At 32.4% G+C, this 15,658-nt stretch overlaps 7 protein-coding genes across 7 annotated transcripts; 4 read left to right on the top strand and 3 right to left on the bottom strand.

Annotated features, from left to right (window-relative positions):
- Positions 1-58: 58 nt before the first annotated feature.
- BX664DRAFT_333042 (Alpha/Beta hydrolase protein) lies at positions 59-2,286 on the bottom strand. The gene is made up of 9 exons (XM_051545443.1): positions 2,053-2,286; positions 1,874-1,982; positions 1,792-1,804; positions 1,586-1,703; positions 1,179-1,503; positions 650-1,097; positions 517-557; positions 293-417; positions 59-200 (listed from the first exon to the last, which is right to left on the bottom strand). Exons 1-9 carry the CDS (start codon positions 2,257-2,259, stop codon positions 126-128), a joined length of 1,461 nt encoding a protein of 486 aa, XP_051400289.1. The 5' UTR covers positions 2,260-2,286; the 3' UTR covers positions 59-125.
- A 236-nt stretch (positions 2,287-2,522) lies between these two features.
- On the top strand, positions 2,523-3,831 carry BX664DRAFT_333041 (uncharacterized protein). Its single transcript, XM_051545442.1, has one exon. The coding sequence runs from the start codon at positions 2,705-2,707 to the stop codon at positions 3,818-3,820; it is 1,116 nt and encodes a 371-aa protein (XP_051400288.1). The 5' UTR covers positions 2,523-2,704; the 3' UTR covers positions 3,821-3,831.
- Positions 3,832-4,049: 218 nt separating this feature from the next.
- On the bottom strand, positions 4,050-5,560 carry BX664DRAFT_333040 (uncharacterized protein). Its single transcript, XM_051545441.1, has one exon. It carries the CDS (start codon positions 5,523-5,525, stop codon positions 4,182-4,184), a length of 1,344 nt encoding a protein of 447 aa, XP_051400287.1. The 5' UTR covers positions 5,526-5,560; the 3' UTR covers positions 4,050-4,181.
- Positions 5,561-9,137: 3,577 nt separating this feature from the next.
- BX664DRAFT_134299 (uncharacterized protein) lies at positions 9,138-9,902 on the top strand. The gene is made up of 2 exons (XM_051539821.1): positions 9,138-9,737; positions 9,813-9,902. The coding sequence occupies exon 1, from the start codon at positions 9,313-9,315 to the stop codon at positions 9,691-9,693; it is 381 nt and encodes a 126-aa protein (XP_051400286.1). The 5' UTR covers positions 9,138-9,312; the 3' UTR covers positions 9,694-9,737; positions 9,813-9,902.
- Positions 9,903-10,874: 972 nt separating this feature from the next.
- BX664DRAFT_314649 (uncharacterized protein) lies at positions 10,875-11,827 on the top strand (the record flags this gene model as incomplete). Its single annotated transcript, XM_051542667.1, has 5 exons — positions 10,875-10,978; positions 11,058-11,123; positions 11,384-11,539; position 11,581; positions 11,741-11,827. The coding sequence occupies 5 exons, from the start codon at positions 10,875-10,877 to the stop codon at positions 11,825-11,827; spliced, it is 414 nt and encodes a 137-aa protein (XP_051400285.1).
- Positions 11,828-12,593: 766 nt separating this feature from the next.
- Positions 12,594-13,491, top strand: BX664DRAFT_333033 (uncharacterized protein). Its single transcript, XM_051545440.1, has 4 exons — positions 12,594-12,752; positions 12,833-12,847; positions 12,921-13,012; positions 13,344-13,491. Exons 2-4 carry the CDS (start codon positions 12,833-12,835, stop codon positions 13,474-13,476), a joined length of 240 nt encoding a protein of 79 aa, XP_051400284.1. The 5' UTR covers positions 12,594-12,752; the 3' UTR covers positions 13,477-13,491.
- Positions 13,492-14,523: 1,032 nt separating this feature from the next.
- BX664DRAFT_385927 (uncharacterized protein) lies at positions 14,524-15,658 on the bottom strand. Its single transcript, XM_051549287.1, has 6 exons — positions 15,632-15,658; positions 15,455-15,548; positions 15,252-15,349; positions 15,021-15,106; positions 14,854-14,949; positions 14,524-14,740 (listed from the first exon to the last, which is right to left on the bottom strand). Exons 3-6 carry the CDS (start codon positions 15,298-15,300, stop codon positions 14,696-14,698), a joined length of 276 nt encoding a protein of 91 aa, XP_051400283.1. The 5' UTR covers positions 15,301-15,349; positions 15,455-15,548; positions 15,632-15,658; the 3' UTR covers positions 14,524-14,695.

Here is a 15,658-nt window from a genome sequence, read left to right as displayed (position 1 = left end):
AGAAGTTCTTGCTTTCATGAAACTTGTTACTTCAATCAATCAAATCAATTTAAACAAAAGGATTCAAAAATGTAATCAATTTTATTACAAGAACCACTATATACTAATCAAACTATCAAGCTAAATTATTGATTCAAGGACTGATTACTCAACCAGCGGCTAATGAAGTCTAATGCGTTGGCAGGTTGATCGTAAGGTACCTGTATCATTACAATTAATACAATTAAAGAAAAGAAAAAAAAAAAGAAATGTCAAATATTGCCTTTGTATACCATTAAGAAATTCAACTTACCATATGTCCAGCATCATAAACACGTAAGAAAGAAAGGTTTTTGTAAGTACGTACTTGACCAGCGGATTCACCGGTAGCAGCATTGATCCATTCTTCGTCATCAGCATTATTGTAACCTTCTTGACCTATTTTATTATATGATAAATACATTTTTTGATATTCATACAGTACTCTTTCCTTTCTTTTACTATTATTATTATTATTATTATTATTATTATTATTACCAGGCCAATCCATAGATAAAGACCATGCCTTGTTTCCCATCCTAAAAGTAAAGATAAATAAATAAATATCATCAGCATTACTGGTCCCGTATTTTTTTATTTTGTTTGTTTTCGATGGAAATAAGAGGCTTACCAATTACAAATGAAATCCTTGTCACCAGCATAGAGTAATACACGTATACCTTCACTTAAAGTCTTGGAAACATGAGGTTCAAAATTCTTGGCACCATCTCCAGTTAATCCAAACATGAAACCAACAGAATCAGTACAACCTGAATACTTGCCAGCAGCAGGATCTACACCCAGATTCGTTCGGACCTTTTCCAAATTGGCATAATTGTCAATGGCTTCCATCAATTCGTAACAAAGTCCAGTATTGCCTTCACATTTCATTCGGATATCATAAGGATTTAAACCAGTCTTCGTATATTGTCCCATTCCTGTACTCTTTTCACAGTATAAAGACGCAGGCACACAAGTCAAGGAGCTAGGGTAACGATAGCAAGCTGTCATCAAACCATAACATTTGGGATAAGCATTTTCCAATTCAGCACACGTTTTATCATCAAAGATAGGTTGATCTAATAATGGATTTTTTTTTTCAACAAAAACAAAGTATATATGTTAGATAATAACAGGATGTAAATAAAAATCAGACTTACATTTACTTTCGTTTTTGGCACAACCAAAGGTTTGATAATGTTTGAATTGAATTCGAGGATCAGTAAATCCATTTCCAATAGCCATAGATTCAAATGGAATGCGGAATCGTCCTTGTTGTTCAGCAAACTTGTTCTTGTTAATGATTTCCACTGCCAAAGCAGGAAGATAATGGCCTGCATAGGATTCACCAGTAATATGGAATGAGTTTTGTGCATATTGTTTGAATTCAGTAAAGAAGATTTGTAAAAAGGCATAAACATCACGAGCAGATTCAGCAGTTGTCTTGACTGTTGATTTTCCATAAGAATAACCAACACGTACTGGCTTCATTTTTTTTTATGAAAAAGTGAATAGTTAGTAAAAAAAAAAAAAAAAAAAAAAAAATCATTTCAATTGTATTTTGTACCTGATCCAAAAAGATAATATTAGATACCGAATTCCAACTATAAGGATTTGATACAGTATCATTGCCATCCTTTGTCACTAAGCAAGGTCCAAGTTCCATGACATTCCCCATAAAACTACTATAAAATCCCATTAAGGAAACAAAAAAAAAAGGGTAATAAGTAACAAGATAACATTATCTTTGAACATAAATTAAAAATAGTTTACCTGCAACCAGGACCTTAAGTATGTAAAAGATAAAAAGAAAATAAATAATTGAATATAAATGGAACCAGTTATTATTGCTTACCTCCATTCAACCAGAGAACAGTAGGATCTTCTTTTGGAGAAGAACGAGATTCAAAAAACATGAAGAAATAGTGGTCGTCATGATCCAGGTTATCAATGTAGCCAGAATACTATATAGAAACACGCTTTGAGTTAATTATTTTAATAATTTGTTTTTATTTATATATATATTTTTTTTACCTGTACACCTTGTTCACAAGTTTGAGGTACTTTAATACGAACTTGATATCCTTTCGCGTTATCACTAGTTAAAATACGGAAATCGTCAGTGGTCACCCATTGTTCTTGTTGTTGTTGTCCATTTTGAAGTACTTGTTGAAGGTCAAAAGCATGAGTACTGGCAAATAAGCCAAATACGCCAAGTAATGAAAACTTGGAGAAAAGCATTTTGAAACTAAATAGAAAAAAGGAAAACAGAGAAAAGAAAAAAAAAAAAAAAAAAAAAAAACTCCGGAAAAGAAAAATATGTAGTTGCCGAAACAGGCAATGCGATGTTTTTCAAACAAATAGGTTACTCAAGAAAAACCGGCTTTCCCTCTTTTAGTAGTTTTTTCCCCATTTCAAACTAGATAATGGTACGTTATCTGAGCTTGTTACTTGCGAAAGGATAAAGAAACCAACTTATCTTATCTTTACTGCAAAAGGCATTAAAAAAGAAAAAACAAAAGAGATAATCATTCTTTATAATTCTTTTTCATTTCTTACAGAATTTAGTGTGAACAACATTTGCCTATCATATCAGCGGAAATAGAAATAAATACGGTATATATATATATATATATTAAATGTACATTACTTTCTATTATCTCTTTTTTCTTCTTTCTCTTATTTAATGGAATCATTATCATTCAAACATATAATGCAACCTATTCAACGACATCATGAACAAGAAACAGTAACAGGATCATCATCATGTCTGATACCAATGATAGTATCTTGTCATAACTGTCATACAACTGCAACTCCTCTTTGGCGAAGAGACGAAAAAGGAAATACCATATGTAATGCCTGTGGACTATATTATAAACTACATCAAGTTCATCGACCAATGACCATGAAACGAGATGTCATAAAAAGAAGAAAAAGGTTCAACTTTCCTACCAATATCTCCAATATCTTTCCCGCCACTGCCCCTCGTGCTACAGAGGTACATCATCATCGTTATCATCATCAGTTAGTGAAATCACATGCATTAAATGCGTCTCCCTGTACTTCTACTCTACCTCAGTTATCATCATCGCAACATCAACAATATTATCGTCATCACTGTAATGATGAGCAACATCATTGTTCATGTTCATCTATGTCAGCATCTAAAGAACAACAAAATCAGCAAAAGGATGCCTTATTACTACCTCATCTTCAAACGTTGATCACCTCTCTTCAATCTGCCATTCATAATCATGAAATAGCATCAACGAAATCATCATTATCCGATCATCTTCGTCTGGCCTTGGAATCTCAAAAAGATAAGTTGGAAAAGGAAATCAAGCAAATCGATACCTTGTTGAATCAATCCCTCCCACTATCTGCCAAATGTCCATCTGCTCAAAATACGCAATCATCAACATTATCATCATCATCATCGTCCACATCTAATATGTCTATCTTCGCAACAGCAGCATCCAATCTTCACGGCACTTCGTCATCATCGTTACAATACGATGATCCACTGATACGATTGTTATCAGCCATTTCTGCTTCTTCTTCTTCTGCTGCTGCTACTACTTCTTCCTCTACACAGTTAGGACATATTCTTGCTTCCATACTTATTCTTGGTAACAATTCTAGGCTATCCCAATCCATGCCCTCCTCTATCTCTACTACTATGGATACATCATCATCATCATCATCATCATCATCAAGTACACTATCGTCCTCAGATCATCATCGTTCTAAACCTTTCCATTTAGCTCCTCTTCATTCTTTATCTTCGAAAACAATTTAACAATAAAAAAAAAAAGTCCTTATATTTCATATCATCCATCCTTTTCCATGATTTCAAAAATTCATTTTTTTAATAGATACTTTGTATCGTTAGTTAATAATGATGTATATTCAGTTGATCTTGCCGTATACCCAGACATATAATCACATAGCCTATTCACATCAATGGTAAAATAATAATAATAATAAAAAAAAATTAATATTTTATTCAAAATATTAAAAGAAATACGATAAGGATGACAGAGAAAAGAAGAGGGAGGGAAGTATCTATACACAATGAAGGAAACAACACAAGGATATAAACTAAATAATAATAATAATAACAATAATAATATATATAAAACAACAACTGAACTAAAATTCTATTTTGATTTGGTAGATGATATGGATTGTTCATAAGTACGGACCAGGCGTTCGACTTCTTGATCTCTGTTGTGTCTGTTGTGAATACGGATAAGCTGACGGTACATGGATTGAAGAGGTTGAAGTTGATATACTTGATGCATGAAATCCAATAAACGTTCGGCAACACCAGGGCGATTGCGTTTCAAGGCCTCATGACGGAACATATAGTTGAAGGTGACCACATTGGGTTGGATGCCACGCTGTTCCATTTCCAACATCAATTGTTTTGCAGTTTCCAGATCGCTTTTATTGCAGTACCATCGAATCAAACTGTTGTATATCGCAAGAGTAGGTTCAATCTTGAATTCGGGCATCATCTTGTTGTAAATCATTTCCAATCCCATCGTGTTACCATGTCGTCCATGAGCATCAATCAAAGACATAAAAGTATCCACTGTAGGTGTCAAATTCTTTCTATTATTATTATTATTAATAGGTGCATGGCGTGTCAAAGAAGCAACTTGTCGTCCCAAAATTGTAGATTGTTCCCTTTTCGGATGAAGAAGTGAAGAAAAAGTCTTATGTTGTTGTTGTAGTTGTTGACGTACAAAAATTCTATCAAAGATTCGATCCACTTCTGCCACATCACCCAAATGTCCATACGCATCCATCAAAGTATTATAAGAGAAAGTGTTTGGTTGAATTCCGCTTTGATACATCATGTTGAAGATAGAAGCCACTTTTTCAGATTGTTTGCATTGAATAGCCGCCATCATATAAGCATTGTAACTATATACGTTTGGTTTCAATCCCCATAAAGATGATTTATTTGTCGATTTGTCCATCAATTCTATCCATATACGTTCACATAAAGTCCAATCACTTGCTCGACCAGCAAACCCAAGCATATGGTTATAATCACGGATATCAGGTGTATGTCCACAATGCTTCATATTGGCCCAGATCATCATAAGTCGTTCCTTAATAGCTTGAATTTCTTTCGGTCCATAAGCAATTACATGTTGTAATCCAAGTGCCCGTAGTGACATGGAATGATATTCTGGTAATAAATGTTTCAGTTGTTGTCCATCGTGAAGTGCCAAGTATTGTGTCCATACTGCTTGTTGATCGCCTTTTCGAATGGATTGTAACAGTTTATTGGAAGCCACCCGTCGTCCACCTTTACTTGCTTTGAGTCGATGAGGATCTATCACTCCACCATGACCATATCGACGACCTTGTATCAGCCACCCTGTTGTTGTTGTTGTACGTGATAAATAGCCATTCACTAGGTAACTATGTGATGATGAATGGAATAACCCAAAGGGACTTTGTATAACCCGTCGTAAAACTGTTGTCATGATGTCTAGAGAAAGGAAAAAGAAAAAAAAAAAAAAAAGCAGGAAAAGAAAAGTTTCAAAATAAACAAAAAAGAAAAAAAAAATTCCAGGTCAATTGACCAATGATATTTCAAAATACCTAACAAGGGGGGAAACCGGATATCTTATAGAGGTTCACTACCGGAGATTAAAAAATAAATCAAGATTGAATATCTGTCAAAGGTATCTTTTTCCTTTTAGTATTACTTACGATAAAGCACAATGAATCCACCATCACGCAGTATACAGACGATCTTTCCAAGATGTAAAGAACCCAAGTTGTCAATAATTGTTGATGAAGAGGAAGTTGAATTAGTTCTTGACAATATATGAAAAATCGGCGCCAGTCATCTACAGTACTTGTATAGTCCAATTTTCAAAATGTTGATCATTACATTAATGTCTCTACCACAGGGTAGACAGCATACTTTTCTTAAGACGCAATCCGGATTGATACATGTAACCACACCAAGATCGACCTTGCCATTTCTTTTTTTGCGGATGCTGGATGAGACTTCACAAAAAAAAAAAAAAAAAAAAAGAACCAGCAAATCCTTGAGGAGTGATATTCACCAGAACCTGAGCCAAAAAAAATCTCTTTGCCGCCCATGCATATGTCTTGTCACCGTATCGTTTTTGTTTCTTGATGAATGGGGAATAGTGGTAGAAATTGACTAGAACATCACACGCTTTCTTGTTGTATACATGTTCGTTCCTACATCATGATTTTCTTGGTATCATCAGTCGCCATAACCTTCATTCCAACTTGAGCAAGATTCCTTTCTGTTTTCAATAGTGCTGTGAATGTTTTTTTCTCTAAAATTGTGGTTGGTAAAAGTATGATCTTGGTTGATTATTGATAGATGCTGCAGTGGTATTCGTACCTTTTGATGTTCAGAGAGTTCTTCAATTCGGTGGCATTTCCGTTGCTCGCAGTAAGATCCTGAAGTGGCGCATACTTGCTTGAGAGTAATAAAATCGTACTTGCTTGACTTGAAGTTAGATTCACCCGTTTTGCTGTAGTTCTTACGCCAGAATTCAGACCGTAATGTATTGCTTTACCGATAAAGGATTCATTGCTGCTTCATATGTGTCGCATTTGAACTCCATTCTTCATATTACTGATGGCTCTTTACCACTTCATCTATTGCTTTGGTCGTAGGAAAGAAAATAAAAGAATCAGAATCCGAATCATGACAATATCTTAATCCCTTACTATTTTACTATTTCTGTTTTGGAACGTGCTAGCAGTGCATTTGATAGTGATAGACTTATTGCCATAGTTTTGTAGTCCTTTGAATATATGTTGAATATCGAGTTTGTAAAAAGATATATAGTGATGGTATTTCTATAGCAACATTAAAGGAAGACAATCTAGTTAACACACAATGAGTACATAAAGCTCCTTTTATTGTATCTTCAGTTACTTTTTATACAGAATAAATAAACATATCTATAATAGTAGCTATAAGGAAGAAGAAGAAAGCGAGAAAAAAGAAATTAAAAAATTGAAATCTACTCTACTTGATATTTTATTTAACCCTGAGCCATGAATTGAGCCTTCCCTTTTTTTAGATGTTGAAATCCCGCTTGCCATAGATTTAACCTAGATTAATCTACAATAGTCTGATATTCCTTTTTCTTTTGTAATCTTTCTTCACTATCATGATTATTCAAAGTTCAATGAATACAAGGAATATGAAATAAGTGATAAAGACATTCACTTGAAAGTGTTTATTCTAATATATCATCATCATCGTCATTATGATGTTACTATAATCAATAATAAAAAAAATCAATTCAAAAAAAAAAGAAACTTAAACCTATGTGATTCCTTATGATTGGTTAATTTGATTTGCATGATTTTTTTAAACTGGCTCCGATCAGACAGACATATAAAATAAATCATTTTCTTTCTTTCTTTCTTTCTTTCTTTCTTTCTTTCTTTCTTTCTTTCTTTCCTTTTTTTTAAACATTCCAACTTCGTTACTATATCCTACTCATTTTATCTATGTGGTTTTTACAAATATTTACTCTTATTAAAGGTAAGCTTCAAAAACAAGTGCTTTTCTTTTTCTTTCTAACCTCCTTCCCTTTTTTTTTTTTATTATATACGTTCTTCTGACCTTGATCTTTTTACTACAACATCTATCCATCTAGAATTACCGTTCTTTCTTCTTCTCATACTTCATAATTGGTATCCTTGACAATCATCACTGAGTATATGTCTGAAAGAAAGAAAGGAATCTAGATGCACGAAGACTTTATCATTTAAATATAGTATCAATAGGATATTAAGCGAAGTGGCTATACATCATCATCAGCGGAATAGATAGATATATATACAACAGGATTACAGAATTAAACGAAATGAACACGTGCTATTGTCATAAGGTGTGGACAACATGGATGAACAGGATATATTACAGAATTCAACTGGATTGGCTTATACAATCAATTAGAAGTATCTTTTTCTTTTATTCTGGCTTATGAATCGTTAGTGATTCTTTTTACTTGTAGTTTAAAATGGTATTTAGTATATCAATTATATATATTTCCATTCTTTTTTTTTTAATAAAATCATAATTATTATTATTTTATCTAATATTATTAAGTATTAGCTCTCGAACAGTCATCAATGCATTTCTGTACCTGGTTCCTTAAATAAATTAAATGACAGCTGAATCCAAGCAAAGAGAATCAGAGCTTAAAGACTTTCTAACAATAATATGAAAAACAAGAAACAACATGGAATCATATTAATTCTCTTTTTCATATATTTTGTCTTTTTTTTTTTTTCTTTTTTGCCATATATTTGTATTTGCAACTCGATCTAAATGTATTATCAACAGTGAACGAAAAAGTAGATTAGTTTTTGACATTTTCCTTTCAATGTCAAAAAACTAATCTACTTTTTTTAATTGTACATTCATTATCACATTACAATATATTCTTTCTCTTTATTTTGCTACTTTCGATACGTCACTTTATCTATTCGGACTTTTGCTTTCTTTTTTTTATTATTTATTTCGTTTCCCCACATTTTTCTTTTCTTTCTTTCTCTTTCCATTTCTCCACACTTTTTTCATTCATTCTCCGCACTCTGTTCGCGTCTCCATGTTGGAATAATGACAGGTAACATATAAAATACAATGGCAGTAATGGATTCTTATTTTATTATTGTCAATTTAAAAAATAAATAAAATAATAATAATAAAATAAAATAACCAGTATAAAATATAATTACTTACTTACTTGTTTTATAATTAATTCATGACTCTTCTGGTTTTTCCAATTGTCAAGATCTCTTTTCTTCTCGGTTTTGATCAAACGAAACGATGATACAAAACAAGACAATGGTGTAAAAAGATAAGTCTAAAAAAATAATAAATGTCAAATCTTCTTTATTGAAATGAGTTTATGAGTTGGCTGAATTGAGGTATCTTTCAAAGCAATCACGTATCTTTTCTTTTCTTTTTCCTTTCTTCTCTCGTCTTTCTTTCCTTCCTTTTTTTTTTTTTTTTTTTTTTTTTTCTCTAGCTTTACCTGGTTATGGCTCTTCTATTGGTTTGGAGCTGGTTGGAATGACAATTATGATGGTAAGACATAGATTAAGGAACTAATTGTTTTACTTTTCTTTTTTTTTTTTTTTTTTATCTTTTTTACCATTAGACTCTGGACGGAGCACCAAATGCAAGTCAACCTGTGTTACAAGTACTTTTGAAGATCTTTTTTTTTTTTCTTCCTACCTGGTTGGTTATTCTCTTCTATGATGTTGGTGTCTTCAAGATCATTTCTCTACTGGTATGGTGTGTCTCTCACTCTCTTGTTGTTATCTCTCGAGTTTGTGTGGTCTTTTCTTCTCTTTTTTACTTGGTTGGTCACTCTCTCTCTTTTTCCCTTTCTCTCGTCTGTCTCTCATTGTCATGGTGTTTCCTTCGAAATCTCTTTCTTGCATGGTTGGTTCTTGTCTTTTTTTTTTTTTGTCCCTCCCACTTGGTATGATGTCTTCCACTTATTGTTTTCTCCCATGGCCTTGGACTATTATCCCTTCGTCTTGTGGTACTCTCCATTCCTTTCAACAAAACTCAATAGCTTCGGTTTCACCTATACTACTTATAAAGTGTCCTTGGTTCTTCCTTTAGTTTGACTTTTATGATTGATACATCAACACTGGTGAATCCTGTAATTAAGGTAATCCATACATTAAAGAAAAAAGAGAGAATCACGGTGATGAACTGGTCCTCGTTTTACTGATTCTATTTGTAGATATCACAATTGTCGTCTATACAATCAAGATGATGCAAAATATCCACTGGTTATTGACAAGGTAGTACGTATAAAAAAAAAAGAGTACCAGATTGCTACTCATTTTTTTTTTTTAATTTGTAGGTGTCATGATTGTCGCCTATACAATCCACTGTCGAATGGTCATCATCATTTTATACTTAGCTTTTGGTGATATTCAAAGGTCATGGCGTGATGAACTTTGTTTATCTAACAGGCATTGGACTTGGTCGAGGATGACTGGTGTCTAGGATCATTTATGAATCTAGGGGCTGGATCTAGTGCTCAAGTAGGAGGAGACTAGAAGGCAACATGCAGGGAATACAGTATATCGCCTGTAGGCCGTGTTGTTTCATGCTGGAGTCCTTGGAAGTCCTGCCAATTGCGGTATGGTTTGGAAAGAATTAGGGGATAATATCATAATTGGTCAGTGGAGCGTATCTATTAAAACCGGAACAAGCTACCTTCCTTGATGGTCTTAAAATGTCAGATATACTGCTAGTGGCAACCCTTCTTTCTCTTCGAACCCATGATGATGATGACATTCAACTGTAATATGATACAAAACATCCATTGTTGTTGACAAGGTAACATGTATAAAATAAAAAAAAAAAAAGAGTACCAGATTGCTACTCATTTGGTTTTTTTTTTTTTTTTAATTTGTAGGTATCATGATTGTCGCCTATACAATCAAATGTCGAATGGTCATCATCACTTTATACTTAGCTTTTGGTGATACTCAAAGATCATGGCGTGATGACCTTTGTTTATCTAACAGGCATTGGACTTGGTCGAGGATGACTGGTGTCTAGGATCATTTATGAATCTAGAGGCTGGATCTAGTGCTCAAGTAGGTGGAGACTAGAAGGCAACATGCAGGGAATACAGTATATCGCCTATAGGCCGTGTTGTTTCATGCTGGAGTCCTTGGAAGTCCTGCCATTTGCGGTATGGTTTGGAAAGAATTAGGGGATAATATCATAATTGGTCAGTGGAGCGTATCTATTAAAACCGGAACAAGCTACCTACCTTGATGGTCTTAAAATGTCAGATATACTGCTAGTGGCAACCCTTCCTTCTCTCCGAACCCATGATGCTGATGACATTCAATTGCAATATGATACAAGACATCCACTGGTGTTGACAAGGTAACATGTATAAAATAAAAAAAAAAGAATAAAGCAGTGATAGATTACTACTCATTTGACTTTTTTTTTTAATTTGTAGGTATCATGATTGTCGCCTATACAATCAAATGTCGAATGGTCATCATCGGTTTATACTTAGCTTTTGGTGATACTCAAAGATCATGGCGTGATGACCTTTGTTTATCTAACAGGCATTGGACTTGGTCGAGGATGACTGGTGTCTAGGATCATTTATGAATCTAGAGGCTGGATCTAGTGCTCAAGTAGATGGAGACTAGAAGGCAACATGCAGGGAATACAGTATATCGCCTGTAGGCCGTGTTGTTTCATGCTGGAGTCCTTGGAAGTCCTGCCAATTGCGGTATGGTTTGGAAAGAATTAGGGGATAATATCATAATTGGTCAGTGGAGCGTATCTATTAAAACCGGAACAAGCTACCTACCTTGATGGTCTTAAAATGTCAGATATACTGCTAGTGGCAACCCTTCCTTCTCTCCGAACCCATGATGATGATGACATTCAATTGCAATACGATACAAAACATCCATTGTTGTTGACAAGGTAACATGTATATATATATATATATATATATATAAAAAAAGAGTATCAGATTGCTACTCATTTGGTTTTTTTTTTTTTTTAATTTGTAGGTGCCATGATTGTCGTCTATACAATCAAATGTCGAATGGTCATCATCGGTTTATACTTAGCTTTTGGTGATACTCAAAGATCATGGCGGGATGATCTTTGTTTATCTAACAGGCATTGGACTTGGTCGAGGATGACTGGTGTCTAGGATCATTTATGAATCTAGAGGCTGGATCTAGTGCTCAAGTAGGTGGAGACTAGAAGGCAACATGCAGGGAATACAGTATATCGCCTGTAGGCCGTGTTGTTTCATGCTGGAGTCCTTGGAAGTCCTGCCATTTGCGGTATGGTTTGGAAAGAATTAGGGGATAATATCATAACTGGTCAGTGGAGCGTATCTATTAAAACCGGAACAAGCTACCTACTTTGATGGTCTTAAAATGTCAGATGTACTGCTAGTGGCAACCCTTCTTTCTCTTCGAACTCATGATGATGATGACATTCAATTGCAATATGATATAAAACATCCACTGGTGTTGACAAGGTAACATGTATTAAAAAAAAAAGTAACGGATTGCTATTCATTTGGTTTATTTTTATTCGTAGATACTATGATTGTCGCCTATACAATCAAATTAGTAAGTTGTCAGGAAAGAAAAAGATGATCAATCAATATTACATACAATCACTTGCTTCTTTCTCTCTTTTTTTTTTTTAGATCCTTCCTTTTATTGTATGGGGATTGATACGGTATCGCTGTCAGATGATATACACAAGGTAACATTGATATATATAAGAATAACAGTGATGGAGTACTGTTTTTTGGTTGATTTTATCTGTAGATACAATGATTGTTGTTTATGCAATCAAATCTCGAATGATCATCATTACTTTATATTAACCTTTAGTCAAACAAAACGGTGATATAAAACGATCAATGGTGCAAAATGATAAGTCTAAAAAAAATAATAGATAAAAAAAGGAAATGATACTAATATATTTCTTCTTTTATTTTATTGATCTTTTAGATATTATTGTCTATATAGTCTAAATCTTCTTTATTGAAAAGAAAAGAAAAGAAAAGATACGTGATTGCTTTGAGAGATACTTTAATTCAGCCAACTCATAAATTCATTTCTTATTTTTCCTATCTAACTGAGTTTTCATTTATTTTCCTTTCTTCTCTCATCTTTCTTTCCTTTTTTTTTTTTTTTCTCTATAGCTTTAGCTGGTTATGGCTCTTCTAATGGTTTGGAAGTGGATGGAATGACAATTATGATGGTAAGACATAGATTAAAAAACTAATCGTTTATTTTTTTTTATCTTTTTTACTGTTGGACTCTGGATTGAACAGCAAATGCAAGTCAACTTGTATGTACAGGTAGGTACTTTTGAAGGTCTTTTTTTTTTCTTCCTACTTGGTTGGTTATTTTCTCTAGTGGTATGGTGTCTCTCTTACTCTCTTGTTGTTCTCTCTCGTGTTTGCGTGGTCTCTTCGTCTTTTTCTATCTGGTTGGTCTCTCTCTCTTTCCGTTTCCTTCATCTGTCTCTCGTTGTCATGGTATTTTCTTCCAGAACCCTTTACTACGTGGTTAGTCCTTATCTTTTTTTTTTTTTGGTTCTTCTTATTTGATTGGTCTCTCCCATTTTTGATGGTCTCATTCTATTTTTCTACTTGATTGGCATCTCTGTCTCCATTAGTATTATTATTATTATTATTATCATTGTCATTATTATCACTAGTATTGTATATATTCTTTATATTGTTGGTATTTAGTTACTTTTTTTCTTTATTCCCTTTCTTTTCTTTTGTAAAGATACCGTTTTATTTAGATAAAATATTTGATTATTTAAATTATCCTGCTATGATGTTTTCTTTATGTACTTATTGCCACTATCTATTGTTGTGATGATTTGATAAAGATGTTTCCTTGAGTGTATTATGTAATAAAGTGCATGATATACTCTACTGTATCGTTAAAGACATCGTTATTTTCGTTAAGACAGAAGACGAACAGTCAACAGTATACAGGTACAACTTGCTATTATCATGGGTGGTGATGATGACTGATAATAAGATAATATCTATTCTTAAAAATGATGGATGTAATGTATGAAGAGAAATAGCAGATACTGATGTGTATATGGATTTTATTTTTAGTTTTTTTTTTTTTTTTTTTTTTTTTTTTTTTTTTTTTTTTTAGTGAAACTAAAATGCTAATCATACTATTCTTTCTTATTACTCCTCTTGATAATGATAATGATAGAGGACAAATAGATAAATAATAATGAAATGACAATAATAAAGATATGATTTTATTTAAATGAGAATATAAAACACTATAACTAAAAGACTAAACTATTAAATAAACCAATGATAAAGAGTTGGATACTTTTCCCTGGTTTGCTTATTCTTTTATACAATATTCATTTAATCCTATTGTATATTTCTTCATATATCCTATCTACTATATGTTCATAAAAAGAGTAAGAAAAAAAAAACCAAAAATAGATTAGTTCATAATAGGAGAGACTAAAAGAAAGAGTAAGTATAAAGTAAGTATAATATATATATAAAGAGTGACTTTTAAATATATAATATAGATTAGTAAAGTAATGTATAATGGTAACTTACAATGTTCAAAGTGCCAGTGGTTAAAAAAAAATGCAAAAGTAAAAAAAAAAAAAAAAAAAAAAAAAAAAAAGTGAAGAGCGCGCCAGAGCTTGGTCCAATTTTTCCATTGTCTCCAACAATCTTTTTTTTCAATCTCCAGATTTTTTTTGATCTCGACCTCCCACTTTTTTTTTTGAGGAACCTCCAGACCTTTTTTTTTTTCTCTGGATCCAACACACCCCACAATTGAGACCGGACTTTCAATGTGTACCATTTATGGAAAACACTTTTGATTTTAATAAAGTTGAATAGATGAATAATAAATAATAATAATAATAATAATATGATGATGATATAAAGATAAACTTTATTAAAGAAGAAGAAGAAGAATATAAAAAGAATATAATAAGACTATAACTATCAATAAAAGAAACTATAGAAAAAATGTCATCTATTTACAGTACACACAAATTGATTTCCCTTTCCAGTTGTTGTTAATAATATAGTTACATTAGTTATTCATCCTTTTTATGTATCCAATTTTCATTTGGTTCTGTGATCGGTATATATAGGATAATGATGCATGAAATCAATAAAAAAAGAAAGAAGAAAAAGAAAAAGAGAATGAGAATCATATTTTAAATATTCTTTTTCATTTTTTTTTATATCTTACTTTGAATACAGTAATTGACCATACTTGAAACGGATCATAACAATTGAATGATAGTAACATAATAAGACTGATGGACGATGTATCATGACAACCTATCTATTTAATAAATAAATGTTTAATGGTTGATGTGTATAATATATATATTCCACTGTAGTTGGAACTTATACCAATAATATTTGAAGGATGACAACGATAGTAATGATGCCGATATCAATTTCCACGAGGATAACTAACTGATGAGAATTCAAACCATCTTGATAAGAAGGATGACTTTATAGAGAATAGAGTAACATATAAACAGCTAAACTTGTATTTGTGACACTACCCATCAACAAAAGGAAAAGAAAAGATGATATTAATGATTGACAAATCCTTCATTATCGTATTTTACGTCTTACCTTCAAATATAATACCCTTGATTTTTTTTTGTTTGTGCTTGATAACCATAATTGATAGATATGTTCAATGGCCTTTCCATTGGCATGATACTGGAACACTACTTAGAAAAAAAAAAAAAACGGAAAGAATGAGAATCGCAGCCATACCTAAATCACTTACTATTTTACTATTGCTTTTTTTTCTTTTGGAATTATAGTAGTACCTTTGATAGTTATAGTCCCATTGTTATAGTTTCATGGTCTGTTGAATATATATTGAGGATTCAGTTTGTAAAGAAGAGTCTAGATATGGTATTTCTATAACAAGATAAAAAGAGAGAGAGAGAGAGAGAGTTTAGTTAACAAGTATATAAAGTTCCTTTTATTATATCTTTACTTACTTTTTATACAAAATAAAAAAAAAGAAG

Source organism: Halteromyces radiatus (assembly GCF_025201355.1).
Source record: "Halteromyces radiatus strain CBS 162.75 chromosome Unknown BX664scaffold_4, whole genome shotgun sequence".
NCBI lineage: Eukaryota > Fungi > Mucoromycota > Mucoromycetes > Mucorales > Cunninghamellaceae > Halteromyces > Halteromyces radiatus.
The sequence above is the reverse complement of the archived record's forward strand: the minus strand, read 5'-3'. Positions and strand labels throughout refer to the sequence as shown.